The sequence below is a fragment of the Tyto alba genome, unplaced genomic scaffold (assembly GCF_018691265.1).
Source record: "Tyto alba isolate M040663 unplaced genomic scaffold, T.alba_DEE_v4.0 Super-Scaffold_21, whole genome shotgun sequence".
Lineage (NCBI taxonomy): Eukaryota > Metazoa > Chordata > Aves > Strigiformes > Tytonidae > Tyto > Tyto alba.
The window spans coordinates 1,948,678-1,963,073 of NW_024881295.1; the positions used below are offsets into that span (position 1 = coordinate 1,948,678).

Genomic DNA, 14,396 nt, shown 5'->3' on the forward strand with positions numbered 1-14,396 from the left:
AAATCTACTTCTCTGTGCTTACAGACAGGGTTGCTTAAGTAAATTTTCATTTTACCCACTATAATTCAATTTCAGGCAGGATCTCTTCAAATGCCCCTGAAGATAACCCCAGTATGTTGTGCGTTCTGCAATAAGAAGCTGAATTATTACCTCATTTCATAGAATTATGCAGTAATTTATAGCAGAAAGGACCTGAGGGCCCTTTTGGGACCAGCCAGGGGAACATTCGAAGTTCCCAGAGTTTTACCATAATTTTATGTACTTTTACACTAACCATGTGGGGTTAGCCGTGTATGGAGGAGAAAAAAAAAAAAAAAACAAAAAACAAAAAAACCCCTTAACATTAAAATCCAAGATGCTGCTCTAAGAAAAAATAGCACAGACTGGAATTAAAGTCCTTGTTAGCAGTGAGAGAGAGAAACAAGTCTGATGTGACTTTTGAAATTTAGAACCTTTAGCCCATCTTTGCCATATAATAACTCCAGGCAGCTGCCGTTCCCCAGTTATGTTGTCTCATACCTCCGCTAGATGCCTAGTGACCCTATGGAGGGTTGTGGTTAATGTCTAGCAACCTGTGATGAGTAACCAACAGATACACTTGCACATGAGCTCTCAGTGTAAAGTACCACAGCTTTAGCTCGCAGATGACTTCAGCCGTGGAACAAAACGCTCATAAGCAATATGGTAACAGCAACAGAGTGGCACTCCTCCATCTGCAGACACTGACCGGTAACACCTCACTTAATTATGGACAGGGAGAGATGGTAGGAAGGTAGTAGGTGCATAAAAATGAGAGCTGAAAAGGTGTAGAGATCTTCAGGGAAAAGATACACCAAGTGAGCGATGCAGTCTGCTGCATCCCGCAGGCACGGCACGATGGCTCTTCAGGACTTTGGGACTACAGATTAAAAAGTGAACCATACCTTCAGGGTGGCTGAGTTCCTTTCAAACAAACAAACAGCTCAGACTTACCCAACAGAATACAGCATCAGCAGCTAAAGAGTCATTTGAAAAACTTCTGTTATGTCAAAAAAACCCAACAAAAAAATCCCCCAAACTCAGTGCAGCAAACATGTGGGGAAGAGGATTGCTTTATTCTAGACAGAGAAGCAAAGGCAAGGAGAGTCTGAGTAAGATCTATCTATCTATCTGTCTAGATATAAATTATAGAAATTTTTAAATATATATATATATAAAACAGATATTTATAGATGTATTTTTTTTTTTCCCCATTGAGAAATGTACCTTCAGGGTACTTAAAGCATACCCTTCTCCATGCATTGGAGACAACTGCTGAATTGCTGTTTTTATGGCAGATGTTTCTCGAGCCATGATGAATTTAACAAGAAAAACTTACAACTTCTGAGCTGGTTTCTCTCAAATTGGTTGTGGTGCTTAGGTTTTAACAATATTCATGAAACATCTAGTATTTTATCATTCTTGCTATTACTAATGTAATTAAACAAGCTTTTGCAGAGCCTTACTGAAGCCCTTACCTACATTTCAACCAGTCACTAAACCTTAAGTAATTCCACTGTTTTAAAAAAAAAGAAAAAAAATGGCCATTGGAGTGAGTACTTCATTAAGCCCTACTCTGAGTAAAGCATTTGCAGCCTGACCCTTCATTTCTTAGCATGATAAACTCTGGATAATAAAGAAGATGGTAACTGAACCCCTTCAGAGTCAGATTACAAAGGAGTTTTCATTAAAACCTGCTGCACGCACAGTTTCTCCAAAACCTCCTTTAAGAACCAAAATTTCCCATTTTTGGACTCTGTCCATAGATGACACTGATGGAAAAAACCCGGAAGGAAGAGCAACATTATTCTGTAGTTGAAAGAAATATTCAAGTAAATCAGCTCATTAAGAAAGGCTAAGACAGAAAGTGTTATGTGAACACTCCTTAACCCTTACAATTTCTACCAAACTAAAGCCCCTAATAATAAACTCAGAAAACTCTACAAGAATGAACAGTGGAAAATTCCATGTTTTCCTCCAAAGTTACTGTACTGTGTGTGTTTCACTAAGTGCATTTCAGCATTTCCGCAGAAGTACTTCAGCGTTTCAGTTAAATGCTTTTGTTAAAAGTCTGACACATTTTGAAGCGTGAAAATGTGTCAGAAGTTAGAAAGTGAAATGCATTCCTTTTTTGGGTCAAACGTCTTGTCTCATGTCAACCCCAACATTATGAGTAAAGATCTTTTCATACTCAAAACCTAAAAATTTTGTTTCAGCCTGGTGATGTTTTTTTTCCTAAATGGTGCCTGAGATGAGAAATACTTTTAATGGCACAATACTAAGACACAAACCATGTAATTCAGAGGCTCTGTAAAGATATTTATTATCTTTTCAGGACTATTGCACATATGATATCCTTCAGAGCTAGTTAATTTAAAAACATTGCAGAATATCCCCCCCAACTAGTTACATATAATTAACACATAGATTATTAAGCCATTCATACTTTAGAATCCTGTTACTGTGCCTATAAAGAATACAAGCAATTTTAAAAAGTGCAGTTCAGCAAAACTAGTGATCATATATAAATAAACATCTTAAAGTCTCAACTTATTAACAATATCCATACTGCATGGTTCTGCTACAGTAAAGTCCTACTGTCACAGGAAATAACGAAGGCATAAACAAGAAGCTGAACAAAACTAGACAGCAATTACATTTGCATAAAAATACAGTGAAGGCAAAAAATACAGTGAAGGCAAATAGGCCAAAAAACCCCAACGAATCAAAAACACTCCAAAAAACCTGCCAAACACAGTGCAATTTTGCTTTCTTAAAAAATGAGAAGACCCTTCCCTTCCCTGAAGCTACAGTGCACTCTAGTGACTACTCCCCAAATGGCTCCACTTGCTCCTTCAAGAAGTCCTTCAGAGTCCACAGGCCTCTCTATTGCACCAGATCACGAGAAAACTAATTCACCAGATCACGAGAAAACTAATTCACCAGATCACGAGAAAACTAATTCACCAGATCACGAGAAAACTAATTTTCCAGATTTTAGTCCAAGCAAGGAAGTATTCTGCCCTGCTACACGGGTGAATTCTCCATTCCTCCTTCTCCAGAAACCTGATAGGGATAGTCCTTCCAGAAAGCTGATTTGCTTCCTCTGAGTCAAATGGCATTTGAAATCTTCAGGTTACCTGCTAGATATGAGTGGAGAAAGCTCAGCAGGACTGAGCCCTCACTCTGTTCAGGCTCATAGGAATTCAATAGCACTGGGTGTTGCTGCTGAAAATGATATGGACACAGAAGAAAACACCATCCAGAAATGTACCAATTGCTTGGAAGCCTCATGCTCCAACAAGCACAGGACACAAGGAAACCATGGAGAAACATCCTTTGCTCTTAATTCTTATTCTCTACTCATGATTTTGCCTGTTTGCACTGAGAACTATTTCTAACTTTATAACATTAATGCCTGCAGCTTCACTGTTACTTTTTCAGTTCATACTTGTTTCCCATCAGTGCAGATGCTCAGGTAAATAAATAATTTTATCTATTCTGGCTTTTTTTTTGCTAAGGTAAGTGCTGAGGGAAGGAGAACTTCAGGTGCAGTGCAGCTACATAAATCCAAATGATAATACTGTCAAGCAAATTTAACAAGATTAGTGTAAAATAACATTAACAAAACATCGAATACAACGTAGTCACACAAGATGCACCTCATCAAATTGGGACAGCAAAATCCACAACGATCCTGTCTGAAACAAGAGTGCTCATTTCTCCATCACCCTCTATCTGAGAGGCACTGGCAGAGCCCACTTCACAATCCACCCATGCACGCAGAGCTTGCCTAAAGGAAAAGCAGAACAAATACCTCCAACTGCACACCAAAAAGGAAAAGAAAAAGCAGCTGCTTAGGATCCTACAAGAAATACTAATATTGATGGAAGAAACTAATGGAAGAAATACTGGTGGCACAACAAAAAGAAACTAGAGGCTGAGCAGTAGCTAGAAAAATGGGTCAAGGAAATGACTTATCAAGATGCTGAAGCAAGCCTTTTAAATGGTATCTTCAAAAAACAGGGGTTTTCTCCATGGCTGGAGAATTTTGGTTACCAGACAAGTCACTCATCTCCATGCAGGAGCTGAGACATGTTCCCAGGTCCCAGAGTACAGAGACAGCCCGTGCGGACATCATATCATATCAGGGCACTCTCAGGGGTGGTGGCTTCGCCCCCCTTTATTGTGCTGAGCTAATATTCAAGCTACAGACCCACTTCCTGGTTAAGTAACATCCAGAGGCTGAGACTCCTTTTGACTCAAGATAGGCACAGTTTCCAGAGCCTTTTACTTCAATCCTGTAAAGGAGAACGAAAGACACGGTTACTTTGACACCCATAATCAAATAATGCAATAGATCAAAAAGAACTACAAGAATCACAGGGTCTCTTTGTACAAAGCCTGATTTACCACAGGCAAGGCATCACAGGAGGATGACTGCTTGAAGAGAACACCACAAAGATTGTCTTTTTTTACGGGGACCTGGCCCCCATAATACAAAATCTAGGACTTGCAGTACTCCTGCATCTTGTCTGGTGGTCACTTAATGTGAAATATGCCCTTAGAGCAGAGACTGGAATTCACATTTACCCTCCTCAAGAATGCTGTGCTATCAAGACTGGTTCCACCTTTGACTTCCACATCCTTCTATACAGCTAAAATGTTCCAGCAGAAGCTGTGAAACAAATGCCTCTCTCATTTCTCTCTTCCTCAAAACCGAATGCAGCACTATGGTGAAGGGAGTGGTGGAAAAAAGGAAATGAACCCCCGTTTCCACACCGTAGGTGTCCCTGTGCAAGAGGTAAGGGTCTCCTTCACCAACTCTGTTTTCAAAGAAAGTATTACAGTGTTCTGTGAATAGGCCAACCAAACTAGTATGGTCTCTGGAAAATCCAAGGGACAAATTTCCATCCGCATTAACATGACTCTAACAGCAACTGAGCTTAGACATCAAGGTGTTTGTCCTTCTAAAGAGAGGGGGGGCAGTCTGAGACAAGCACAAAGGCAGAAGTCTAAGAATGTGAACAACTTCATCACTGAAAATAAAAACGTCAGTGGATGTTTGTATCACAGGCAGCGGATAAGCAAGAATGGGAAGGACTGCAATTTTCAACTTGAGGTGCCCACGTGTTGCTCACCTCTCATATTAAATGCGTAAGGTCTTTATCAGATCCAGCCCTCACATCTTGGAGACAAACTGAATTTAGTCACGCACCACTAGTAATGCCAGAGAGTATTTGAATTTTCCGCTTTTTAAGTTAATTTCAGATCTGTGAAATCTTAGTGCACTGGTAATTCTACCAACTCCTGCTGGCATCTACCCCAGGACAAGCAGCAGCAGTCTCTGAGAAGATGGGACAGTCGTCAGTGGGAGGAACAAACCACCCCACACCTGACACCGGTGGGACAGAACACAGGGCCATGACCACAGAGCAGCTCATGCCACATAAATTCACAGCTTCACCTTCTCCTCCAGAAGCCTTTTTTTGTACGCACATTCTACAAGAAGTACGGAAACGTCCCTTAGAAGCCTCCCAAATGTCTTTGCTATAAACCTCATGCAGGTTGCGTGCAGGTTTGCACTTTTGCAAAATACATCCTATAATGAGGAATCTGTGTTACTGTCATCTTCTTTTCCTCCCCATGTTGCTTTGGTATCTTGGTGGTCTCTTGGTTTAACTTTCACTTTTCTATACTGTGTGTTACAATGAGCTCCTGTCTCATATTGCTTCTGAACCAGGCATTATAAATTGATCTCCTAACTTTCATCTGTCACTGTTCTAACAATGCTATGTGAAACCTTTATGGTATTCCATGCTCTCTCCGTAGTCATCCCTTCAACATCATTACACAGATTTCTTTCAAGTCACTGTATTTATATTAGTTATCCTTTCTTACTGCTCTATAATCTAGCATCACCAACAAAACCCCTCAACACTGACTTACAGTTCATTGTCTAGTGCTTTCCCATTTACCCAAAAGAACTCTTCATTTCTTTTACAGAGTCCAATCCACGGGTCTTGCTTTGTTATCTTCACCATAAAACTCTGCAAGAATAAACCCGTATGAGAAAAGAAGTTTTGCATGTTCAGTCCAGTTAAATACAAAGCCTTTGATTCAGGTCTAGAAAGCGAAACAATGACCTTGCCTTTCTCCCAGAAGAAACAATATTAAAAATTAAATCTACAGTGTACTACAGCATCTGGATCTTGTGCGATCATGTAACTGAAAGAGAACTTACAACTCAACCAGAAATCAAATGGATTAATTTTGAGACAGAATCCCTACTACAGATACTGTAGTGACAAAAATGTCAATTGTGAGAAGGCAAGTATACTACTGAATATTAAGAACTGCTATGGAACTGCAAATGCATCATTTCACTGTGTCTCCACAAGAAAGTCTTCAAAGAATGATGAACACCTTTGCAGCTAACACATTTCTCCATTGCTGACATGTCTGGATCATACCGAGTTTTTATTATAAGCTAGCAAGGATTTGTGGAAGATATTTTTGAGATTAGTTAAGGAAGACCCTTGCCCTAGTGTGTGCAACACAGCTGACATCTGCACCCAGTATGCCCATTATACTGGTGTCTGTGATAGAGTTGACTGATCTAGAGAGAAGCTGTTTTAGAATATCAAGGTCTGCTATCGAGGTCTGTAACAGATATGGAAGAATATATTCTCCTAGGTCTTTGTGCTAGGTGGTATCCTTCCTAATACTGTAGTATAATACAGAAAATGATTAACTCCAAAGGTCAAGACTGACATATCTCCCAACTCGGTTGTCATTAACTATCTTGCTATGAGACAACGGTTGTCTAATTAAAGATAGATGAGATGCAACAGTGTTTACCCTGATAGTTGTCCTCAATGTATTTACAGCTGTGAGCAGCACCAAATTTAACTCAGGTAAGCCTCAGGCATTTTCTAAAACATCAAGTTCTAAAACTGATGTTTGCTGTTTGCACAGAGAGGAGGCACGCAGCTTTCTGCAAGCTGTGACTTGTCACAGTCTTTGCATCAGCTTTCAAATCATTCAGCTTAAGAGCCTGGAAGAACACACTGGTTCATTGTGCAGCTCCCCAGAAGTGAGATGGGGTGAAAGCAGGACCCCCCCCCCCCCCCCCCTTTTGTTCCCTTACCAGTTCCTGATGATTTTCGATCACCAGGAGGGAAGCATTGTACAAAGAGCAAAAGCTCTGACTGGAGTTCCAGTTGGCTTCACTCTCCGAGAGGTAGTAGCATTTCCTCTGGAAATACAGCCAACCTGATGGACAGTGCTCCAGGGAAGGACAGACAGGAAAATCTTTGGCTGAAGAACGGTTTACTGCAAAAAGATAAAAAGCCATCTACCTACTTCTTTCACCTGGAAACGGTTTCTGGAGCTTTTCAGCTTGCTTTCTGACTGCATCATTTAAAATCTTCAAAGTCTAACCATAGTGTTATTACTTCTGCCCAGCAGAAGTAATTATTGTAATCTAATGATATACTCTGGATCCTGCACACTTACGGTTGCTGATGTAACTTTAAAGTGACAATCAAGGGCAGGTTGGTAGAAGCAGCTGAGAAGGTGATAATAACATATCTTCCAAGGACTCTTCTACAAATTAAATATTTCTGACAACTATAGTTTTTGCAACTGCTGCTTCCCTGCAGCTAAATTAACAGCTTTGTTTATTATAGTGTCATTTTTTGAAGGACTACAGATTGGTTGCAAAGAGCAATCTTCCATTTGTTACTTGCTTTCTTGAACTTGGATTAAGACCAACAGTGAGGTTATAAACTTAGTACACTAAAACTAAACTGAGCACTCCCTAACCCCACTGCAACTAGTGGAGTAATTCCTCCAGCAGTTGACCACAATTTTAAGCAATGTGCCATGAGACATCTATTCAACTTTGAGATAAGGGAAGTTCTGAATAAATCTTTTGAAGTTTTGAGGGAATTCTGCCAGCCTAAAACTCTGGTGATTTCTAAGGCTAGTTGTATTTTCTTTTTAAATGATTTACACACTTACCAAACTGAATACACAAAATCAAAATGACAGTGGCTGTAAGGACTCCAGATACACCTTGCCATAACCAGATATTTGAGAACAGACCTGAAAAAAAGAAAGGTCATGAATTTAAAAGAAAAACAAACAAACAAACAAAAAAAAAAACAACAAAAAAACCCCAACATAAACAAACCAAAGCCATAACCAGTTGACAGAGGAGTAGAGCCCATGACCCACGCAGCTGTTCCAAAAAAGTCACTCTCTGTGGAAAGCAGGCTGGGAGCAGAGCTGAACACTAGGAAGTCTGTGACATTTAGCTCGTCATCGCGAAGCTACTTGGCTAACAAGAACTCTGATTTACTCTCAATTTTAATTACATCATCCAGAACTTAACCTAACAGCGAGGTAGTTCCCGCCACTCCAAAGTGACTGGAACAGAAAGAAATGAGTGCGGGACAGACGAGGGTGAACAGTAAGTCTGACGCAGACCTGATGCCGAAACACGGCATGGATAAGAGAAGTCAGTCGTCAGCTCCAGAGCCCAAAACTTCTCCTGAGGCACATCCAGCCTTATCCCACGGCGACAGGTTTTCAGAGCCTCCTTTTCTTCTCGCGTCCCTTCCAGCAGCCAGCAGCAGGCTGGGTTTGGAGGTGGGACCCGCTGACTGACTGTGTCCAACTTGGCAGGCAGCAGCAGGGGACGGGGGTGCCCCCGAAAAGCTGCAAAAGGGGGGGTCCCCTCTCACCGGTGCTTACTCTGCTGCCAGTCTGGGCAGCCTCCCACCTCTGTGAAGAGCCACGGCACACGGGTGGGGTTATCTACCCTCCACGCACGAGGCGAGCCCCACGGGATGCTGGCACAGGGCCGATTCCCAGCCAGCCCCCACGCACGCCGCAGTCCACACGATGCTCGTCACCGCCGGGCGTTTCTCGGGTGGGTCTTGCCGCCCGGAGCCAGGCGCCGTCCTCCTCCTCGGCAGCCCACGGCTGTCCCGCTTGGCCGGCGTCCCTCGACGGCGGGACCGCCACCGGATCCCCCCTCCCCGCCGGGCACCGGGGGCGCGGGGGGGGTTTTCCAGCGGCCCGGCGGCTCCCGGGGGGAACCGCCGCGCCCAGCCCCACCGCTCCCGGGCCGGGCGGAGCTGCGGCCTCCCCCCCCCCCGGGGCCGGGGGCTGCACGGCGACACCCCCCCCCTCCCCCGACGGCGCGTCCGCTCTCGCTCCCTTTCTCTGTCGGGGTGTCCCGACTCCCCCGCCCGGCTGCGGCCACGGGATCACTCGCGGCGTGTGTCCGTGTGTGCGTGTCCCTGTCCCGGCCCCTCTCCCTTTGCCCCTTCACCTTTGCGGGACCCCGTCTCCCCCTCCGCGGAGCCGCCGCGCTCCTCGCCGCCGCCGCCCCCTCGGCGCCCCATGGGTGCGGAGCGGCTGCCCCGCCGGGTGGGGCGATCACGGGGCCGGAACTACCGGAGCTCCCGTCCTCGGGGGTGGGGGCCGGCGGGGGCCGGCGGGGGCCGCTCTCCCCGGGCCCGGCCGCGGGGGGGGCGGCTCGGGGCGCGGGTGGGTGGGTGCGTGGGGTGGGCCCGAGGGCAGCCTCATGGTGCGTGGGCTCGGTGCCCGGCGCACGGCTTTGTGACGGAAAAAGGAAACGGGAAAGGGTTTGAGGAGAAGTTGGCTCCCAGCGGATCTCGCTGCGATTCCCTGCCACCAGCAGGACTCGGGGCTTGGGAGGGACCGAATACCGAGGCAGAAGGCTCTTGCTGCCTTTGTATCTACGTGTTGACCCCTTAAAACTCGATCTCTTTGGAAAACCTGGCCAGGGATTTCCCTTATCCAGGAAAGCATAAAGCCTGATGGTTGGCCAGCCACGGGGATGAAGGCCTAGCAGAAGCTGTAGCGCTGCTGGTAAGACAGGGCCGCGCTCGTCGGGAGGGCTGGCACACAGCACGGACACTTCATCGGGTGTGTTGGGCGCAACAGCGGCTCTACTCACAGCAGTCCTTGGCGGTGAGGCGCGTTCAGATCGCCAGAACACGGCTCTCTCCAGGTCAGCTTGTGGGCTCTGCGTGACACTGACGAGGAATTCAGTGACGGTTTATCCAAAACAGGCACCCATCTGTGTGTGAGGAGAAAACCTTGACTAGAAAACCAGGAGAACGGAGGATTACACTTTATGCTTTCATTGCAGTCTCCCATTACTTTAATCGTCAAGGATTTTGATCAGTAGTCGGTTGCTGAAAATTACCTCCAGGAGTTTATATTTGTGGGTAATAAAGAGCCATATAAACTTCATACTTCCATAAATTGACTTGCAGTTGATTTCAGCCTTTGTCTGCAGCAGATCCTCGTGTAAGCAATGGACTGGGAGAGGTGGACAGGCCAGCATGCCCAGGATGATACTTGAGAAGAAACAGGAAGGCAAAAGGGTGAAGAATCCAAAAAGATATGTGTGAAGCACGATGGCTTCAGGGAAATTAGGGAACTGAAGATTTCTAGGAGAAGGAGAATGGGAGAGGGAAGAGGCGATGGGTTCACAGAGCACAAGCTGTAGACACTTCAAGAGGTTTTGCAAGACTACTGTCCAGAAAGTCAGAGGAGAATGAGAATGGGGTGTGGAATTAGGGCATCGGGGAGGTTCAATACCTGCTCCGTATTGAGCAGATTTTGCATACAAGGAGCCGGTGGAATACCAATGTATGCACAGCTGTTATTCTAAGAACATGTTAGTCAGCATTTATTCACTCTGAAGAAGTGGCTCGCTTTCTTGCCATTCAGGCTTGCCTGTCACTGAGGTCAAAAATAACTTACCGTGGCTTATAACCGCAGAGCATTCATGTGTACTCTTTTCACACTTACTCACCCACTAATACAGAAGATACAGGCCCTTTCCCAGGATGACAAAAAATCTGAGAACCTGTAACATACTCAGTTGTGACTCATCTGATGCTCGAAAACTAATATAGTTATTAACTCGAGATGCTTCTAGCTGAGACACTCGACCTTTATTTTCCCTGATCAGTTTGGCTAAGACACCTTCAGACTGAAGAGTAAGCAGTCTGCAGCTGTAAGTGAGGACGTGTGATTTGGCAGGCTCCCACCACCCCAGCTTAAAACTTCAATAAGGAAGGGCTGCTGCCAAACTGCCAGTAGACTAGCGGAGCATTTGCACCAAGTGTTCAGGCTGATCTTGGAGGAGGAGAGCGCATCCTCATATCTGAGTGGAATGAAATGTACAGACTGAGTGCAAGTGGGCCACTTGTCTGACCCATGCTTAGCAGCTGGCTCTCCTTTCTTGTTCCTTACCATCTTGAGGTGTACGGGCCTCTGCTAAGGCAAATCTGTAAATTCCTCTGCACAGGTAACTCCCACGAACATCACTGGAGGCTGCTGGGGAGCTGAGGACAGCTGGTCAGAAAACTGAAATGTTTATTTTTGCAGGAAAAACTGTCTTCCATAAGGCACTGCAAGGGCCATATATTTATTTTTTTAACTGCTTATTTGGTTTCATAGAATGTTTCCACATTTTATAAAATGAAGATTGAAAAAGAAGAGAGGAATTTCGTAAAGGAAAGAGACAAAAGACAAAAATACCCTCCAAACTCAATCACTGGAAAATGACTTTAGAATATTGCCATGATGTAGGGAAAAAATGCAAACATTCTAAATAAAAAGCATGTCATTTTACAAAAGAAATGGTGTTCTCTGGAAAAAAGAATTGGCTCCTGCAATACTAGAAATCTCATGGGACTCACTCAAAAAGTTACAGTTGGACTCTGTGATGCCACTTCCTGCTTGCTGCTACCACAAATAATCTCTGATCACCTTCTATCACCCACTAGCATCCTACCTCTAGCTGTTCTGAAGAACGGCATTCAAGTTCTGCAAGGAGAAACCGCTGCGTGTCAGAAATTTAAAGGCAGCATCTACACGTCGGAAACACCTGCGCTGTGGTCACAGCAGTGTGCTGCAGAGATGCTGGAGTCTGACTGCCCCCAAACAGCTCCCATGCTAGTAGCAATCCCTCTGCGACTGCACAGACTGGGATGGACTAATTTACCCTGTGCTTGGTTCACTTCGTCGGTTCATCTCTGTCTCCCTCCCCAGTCAGTGGAAAAACTACCCGTGAGTTCAGAATCTTTAGTCAGACCTCGAGGAATTTGTACCCCAAACAAGACACTGCCTTCTGGTGTTCTGGGGTGCTTTAGAAACTCCTGTAAAGTCTACATATATCAGACAAGTGTTAGTTTCTTAAGGTCCCACTGAAGTGGGCCAATCCACCTGTTAGAAAAGGAGCTGAATTAATGTGTTTGTTTTTACATTTTTTAAAGCTAGTAAGCCTCTGCTGATGCATTGATAAGTACCTCTCACGCAGCAAAAAGCACAGCTTATTTGTGATGTTTTGACTGTACTGCCCCAAAGCCTCCTGATCTCAGTATGCCTCTGCACCATAGGAATCCTGACAGTAAATAAGGAGGAAGGTACTGAAAGATTTGCTTTTTGCTTGCTATTCCTGAAGTATATTTTTCATTAGTCCTGTGTTCAGCTGAATAAAAATACATTTATTTCTCAACAGTTATAAATTTTTTACTATTGTAGTGCCTATTACTTTTTGCGGCAATATATTTTCAGGATGATATTGATAGGTTCTTGCAATTCCCAAAGTGAAGTCATTAGACCAGAAAGACAAATGCATTCGCTTATCTTTAAGTTGCAAACGTGTTTGCTGTATAACATGAAACTAGTCAGATAAGTGAAAACAATACGGGAAATATTCATGTTTTACACAATAAAATGAAAGAAAAACATGAAGGATCAATGTAGCAGAAATAATGCTGAGTGGCTTATGGGACATCTTGTGTGCTTAGTAGTTTTGAAATTAAAAAGTTACTCTCCTTTAGAAAGTATTTAACAGAGGTATTAGGAGATTGTATTTACTGTTGAAGTTAAGTTAGTATTTGAGAAGTACTAAGCATTTTATAAACTGCCTTGTTGAGAATGCTGTGTATGTCAGACAACTACGTCTTTTACACCAAAACCATCTCAGTCATTCCACTGCAGAAGTCTTGCAAAATATTATTTTGGAATATTTTGGAATAGGTGGCACGAGAGAAAGGAATCCAGCTACGTTGTCAGCTGTGTTTGTATTTTTGGTGAGGCTAGTATTCACTATGATTGTTATTTACTTGTTTATAGCACTTGTGCATTGTTACTGCATAGTAGGAGACACATAGCCCTCATCTTCAAGAACTGACAGTCTTACCACTGAAAATGATCTAGAGGAGAGTAGAAATAAGTAGGGATGGTTGGAGTATGGACGAGAAAGCACCACAGCATTATAATGACATAAAACCAATTAACATTACATAAAAGTATAAAAATAAATACGACAGGGAGATTAGGGTGGAAACCTCCGATCATATAAATAAGCTTATTCGGCTTTATCTACACAACCTGATGGTCTGGTCTTCAATAAATATTAGTAGCTGTACTTCCTGTAAACGTTGTCTTCCAGGAAAGTGCAGGATTTCTTTATAGATAATATGTGATAGATATACCATAGAACAGGTAGATATACCATAACATAGATATACCATACATATAAATATAGCATAGAACAAACATCATGTTTAACACCTTGAAAAGTCACTCACCATTTGAAACCTTTGCAGCCACAAACCAAAGGAAGGTTCCAAAAAAGTCCGATCGTGGATTTTGCCAGTTGAGTTTGGCGTCATCATGTCCCTTGTACGGGTAGCAGGCATCAGAACTTTCTCTCCAAAATGTCTGCAGGCTGTGCATCTGCACCAGGAAGCTCTTAGAACTGAAACAAGACCGTGCAGCTACATCATCAGGCAGAGACCTCCACTGCTTCTACTGATAGGTCCATTCTCAGCCAAGGAGAAGAAAGAAGTCCATGCAGTGATCACCTGTGACTTTGAAAGTGGTGAGTCATCCTGACATGGGCTTGACAGAGCTACTCGACTCAGTTTGCCATTGAGCATCCTGTGCAGTTGTCTCATGGCTGCAGCTGGTGGAGCCGAGCACCTTCCATCAAAGGCATGAATAACGTTTGGAGTGCTCAGAAAGGTTTCTTTGCCTAATCTGTATCGGTATAACAGCTCTCCTCTCCAGCATTGCTTGTTGTAGTGCTGAAGGTACTGTAGGAAGAAGTACTGTCCTCCCTGGTGGACCAAAGCCGGGGAAGGATGTTGTATGAGAAGTGCCATAAGAGACCTGCATGGGGTCTCTTTGGATCAGACCATCTCATCATATGATGAGTTTGTGCTAAAAAAGAAACCAATATGCCATTGATTTATATGAGCATTGTAATGTTGTCAGGGCTATCCTTCACCACATTCTTTATCTGTCCCATAAGC

General features: G+C 43.8%; 1 protein-coding gene across 1 annotated transcript; it reads right to left on the reverse strand.

Annotated features, from left to right (window-relative positions):
• Nucleotides 1–2,964: 2,964 nt before the first annotated feature.
• LOC104366301 (C-type lectin domain family 2 member L-like) lies at nucleotides 2,965–12,629 on the reverse strand. The gene is made up of 5 exons (XM_042795563.1): nucleotides 9,362–12,629; nucleotides 8,044–8,127; nucleotides 7,169–7,353; nucleotides 5,968–6,068; nucleotides 2,965–4,319 (listed from the first exon to the last, which is right to left on the reverse strand). Exons 1-5 carry the CDS (start codon nucleotides 9,432–9,434, stop codon nucleotides 4,202–4,204), a joined length of 561 nt encoding a protein of 186 aa, XP_042651497.1. The 5' UTR covers nucleotides 9,435–12,629; the 3' UTR covers nucleotides 2,965–4,201.
• Nucleotides 12,630–14,396: the final 1,767 nt, after the last annotated feature.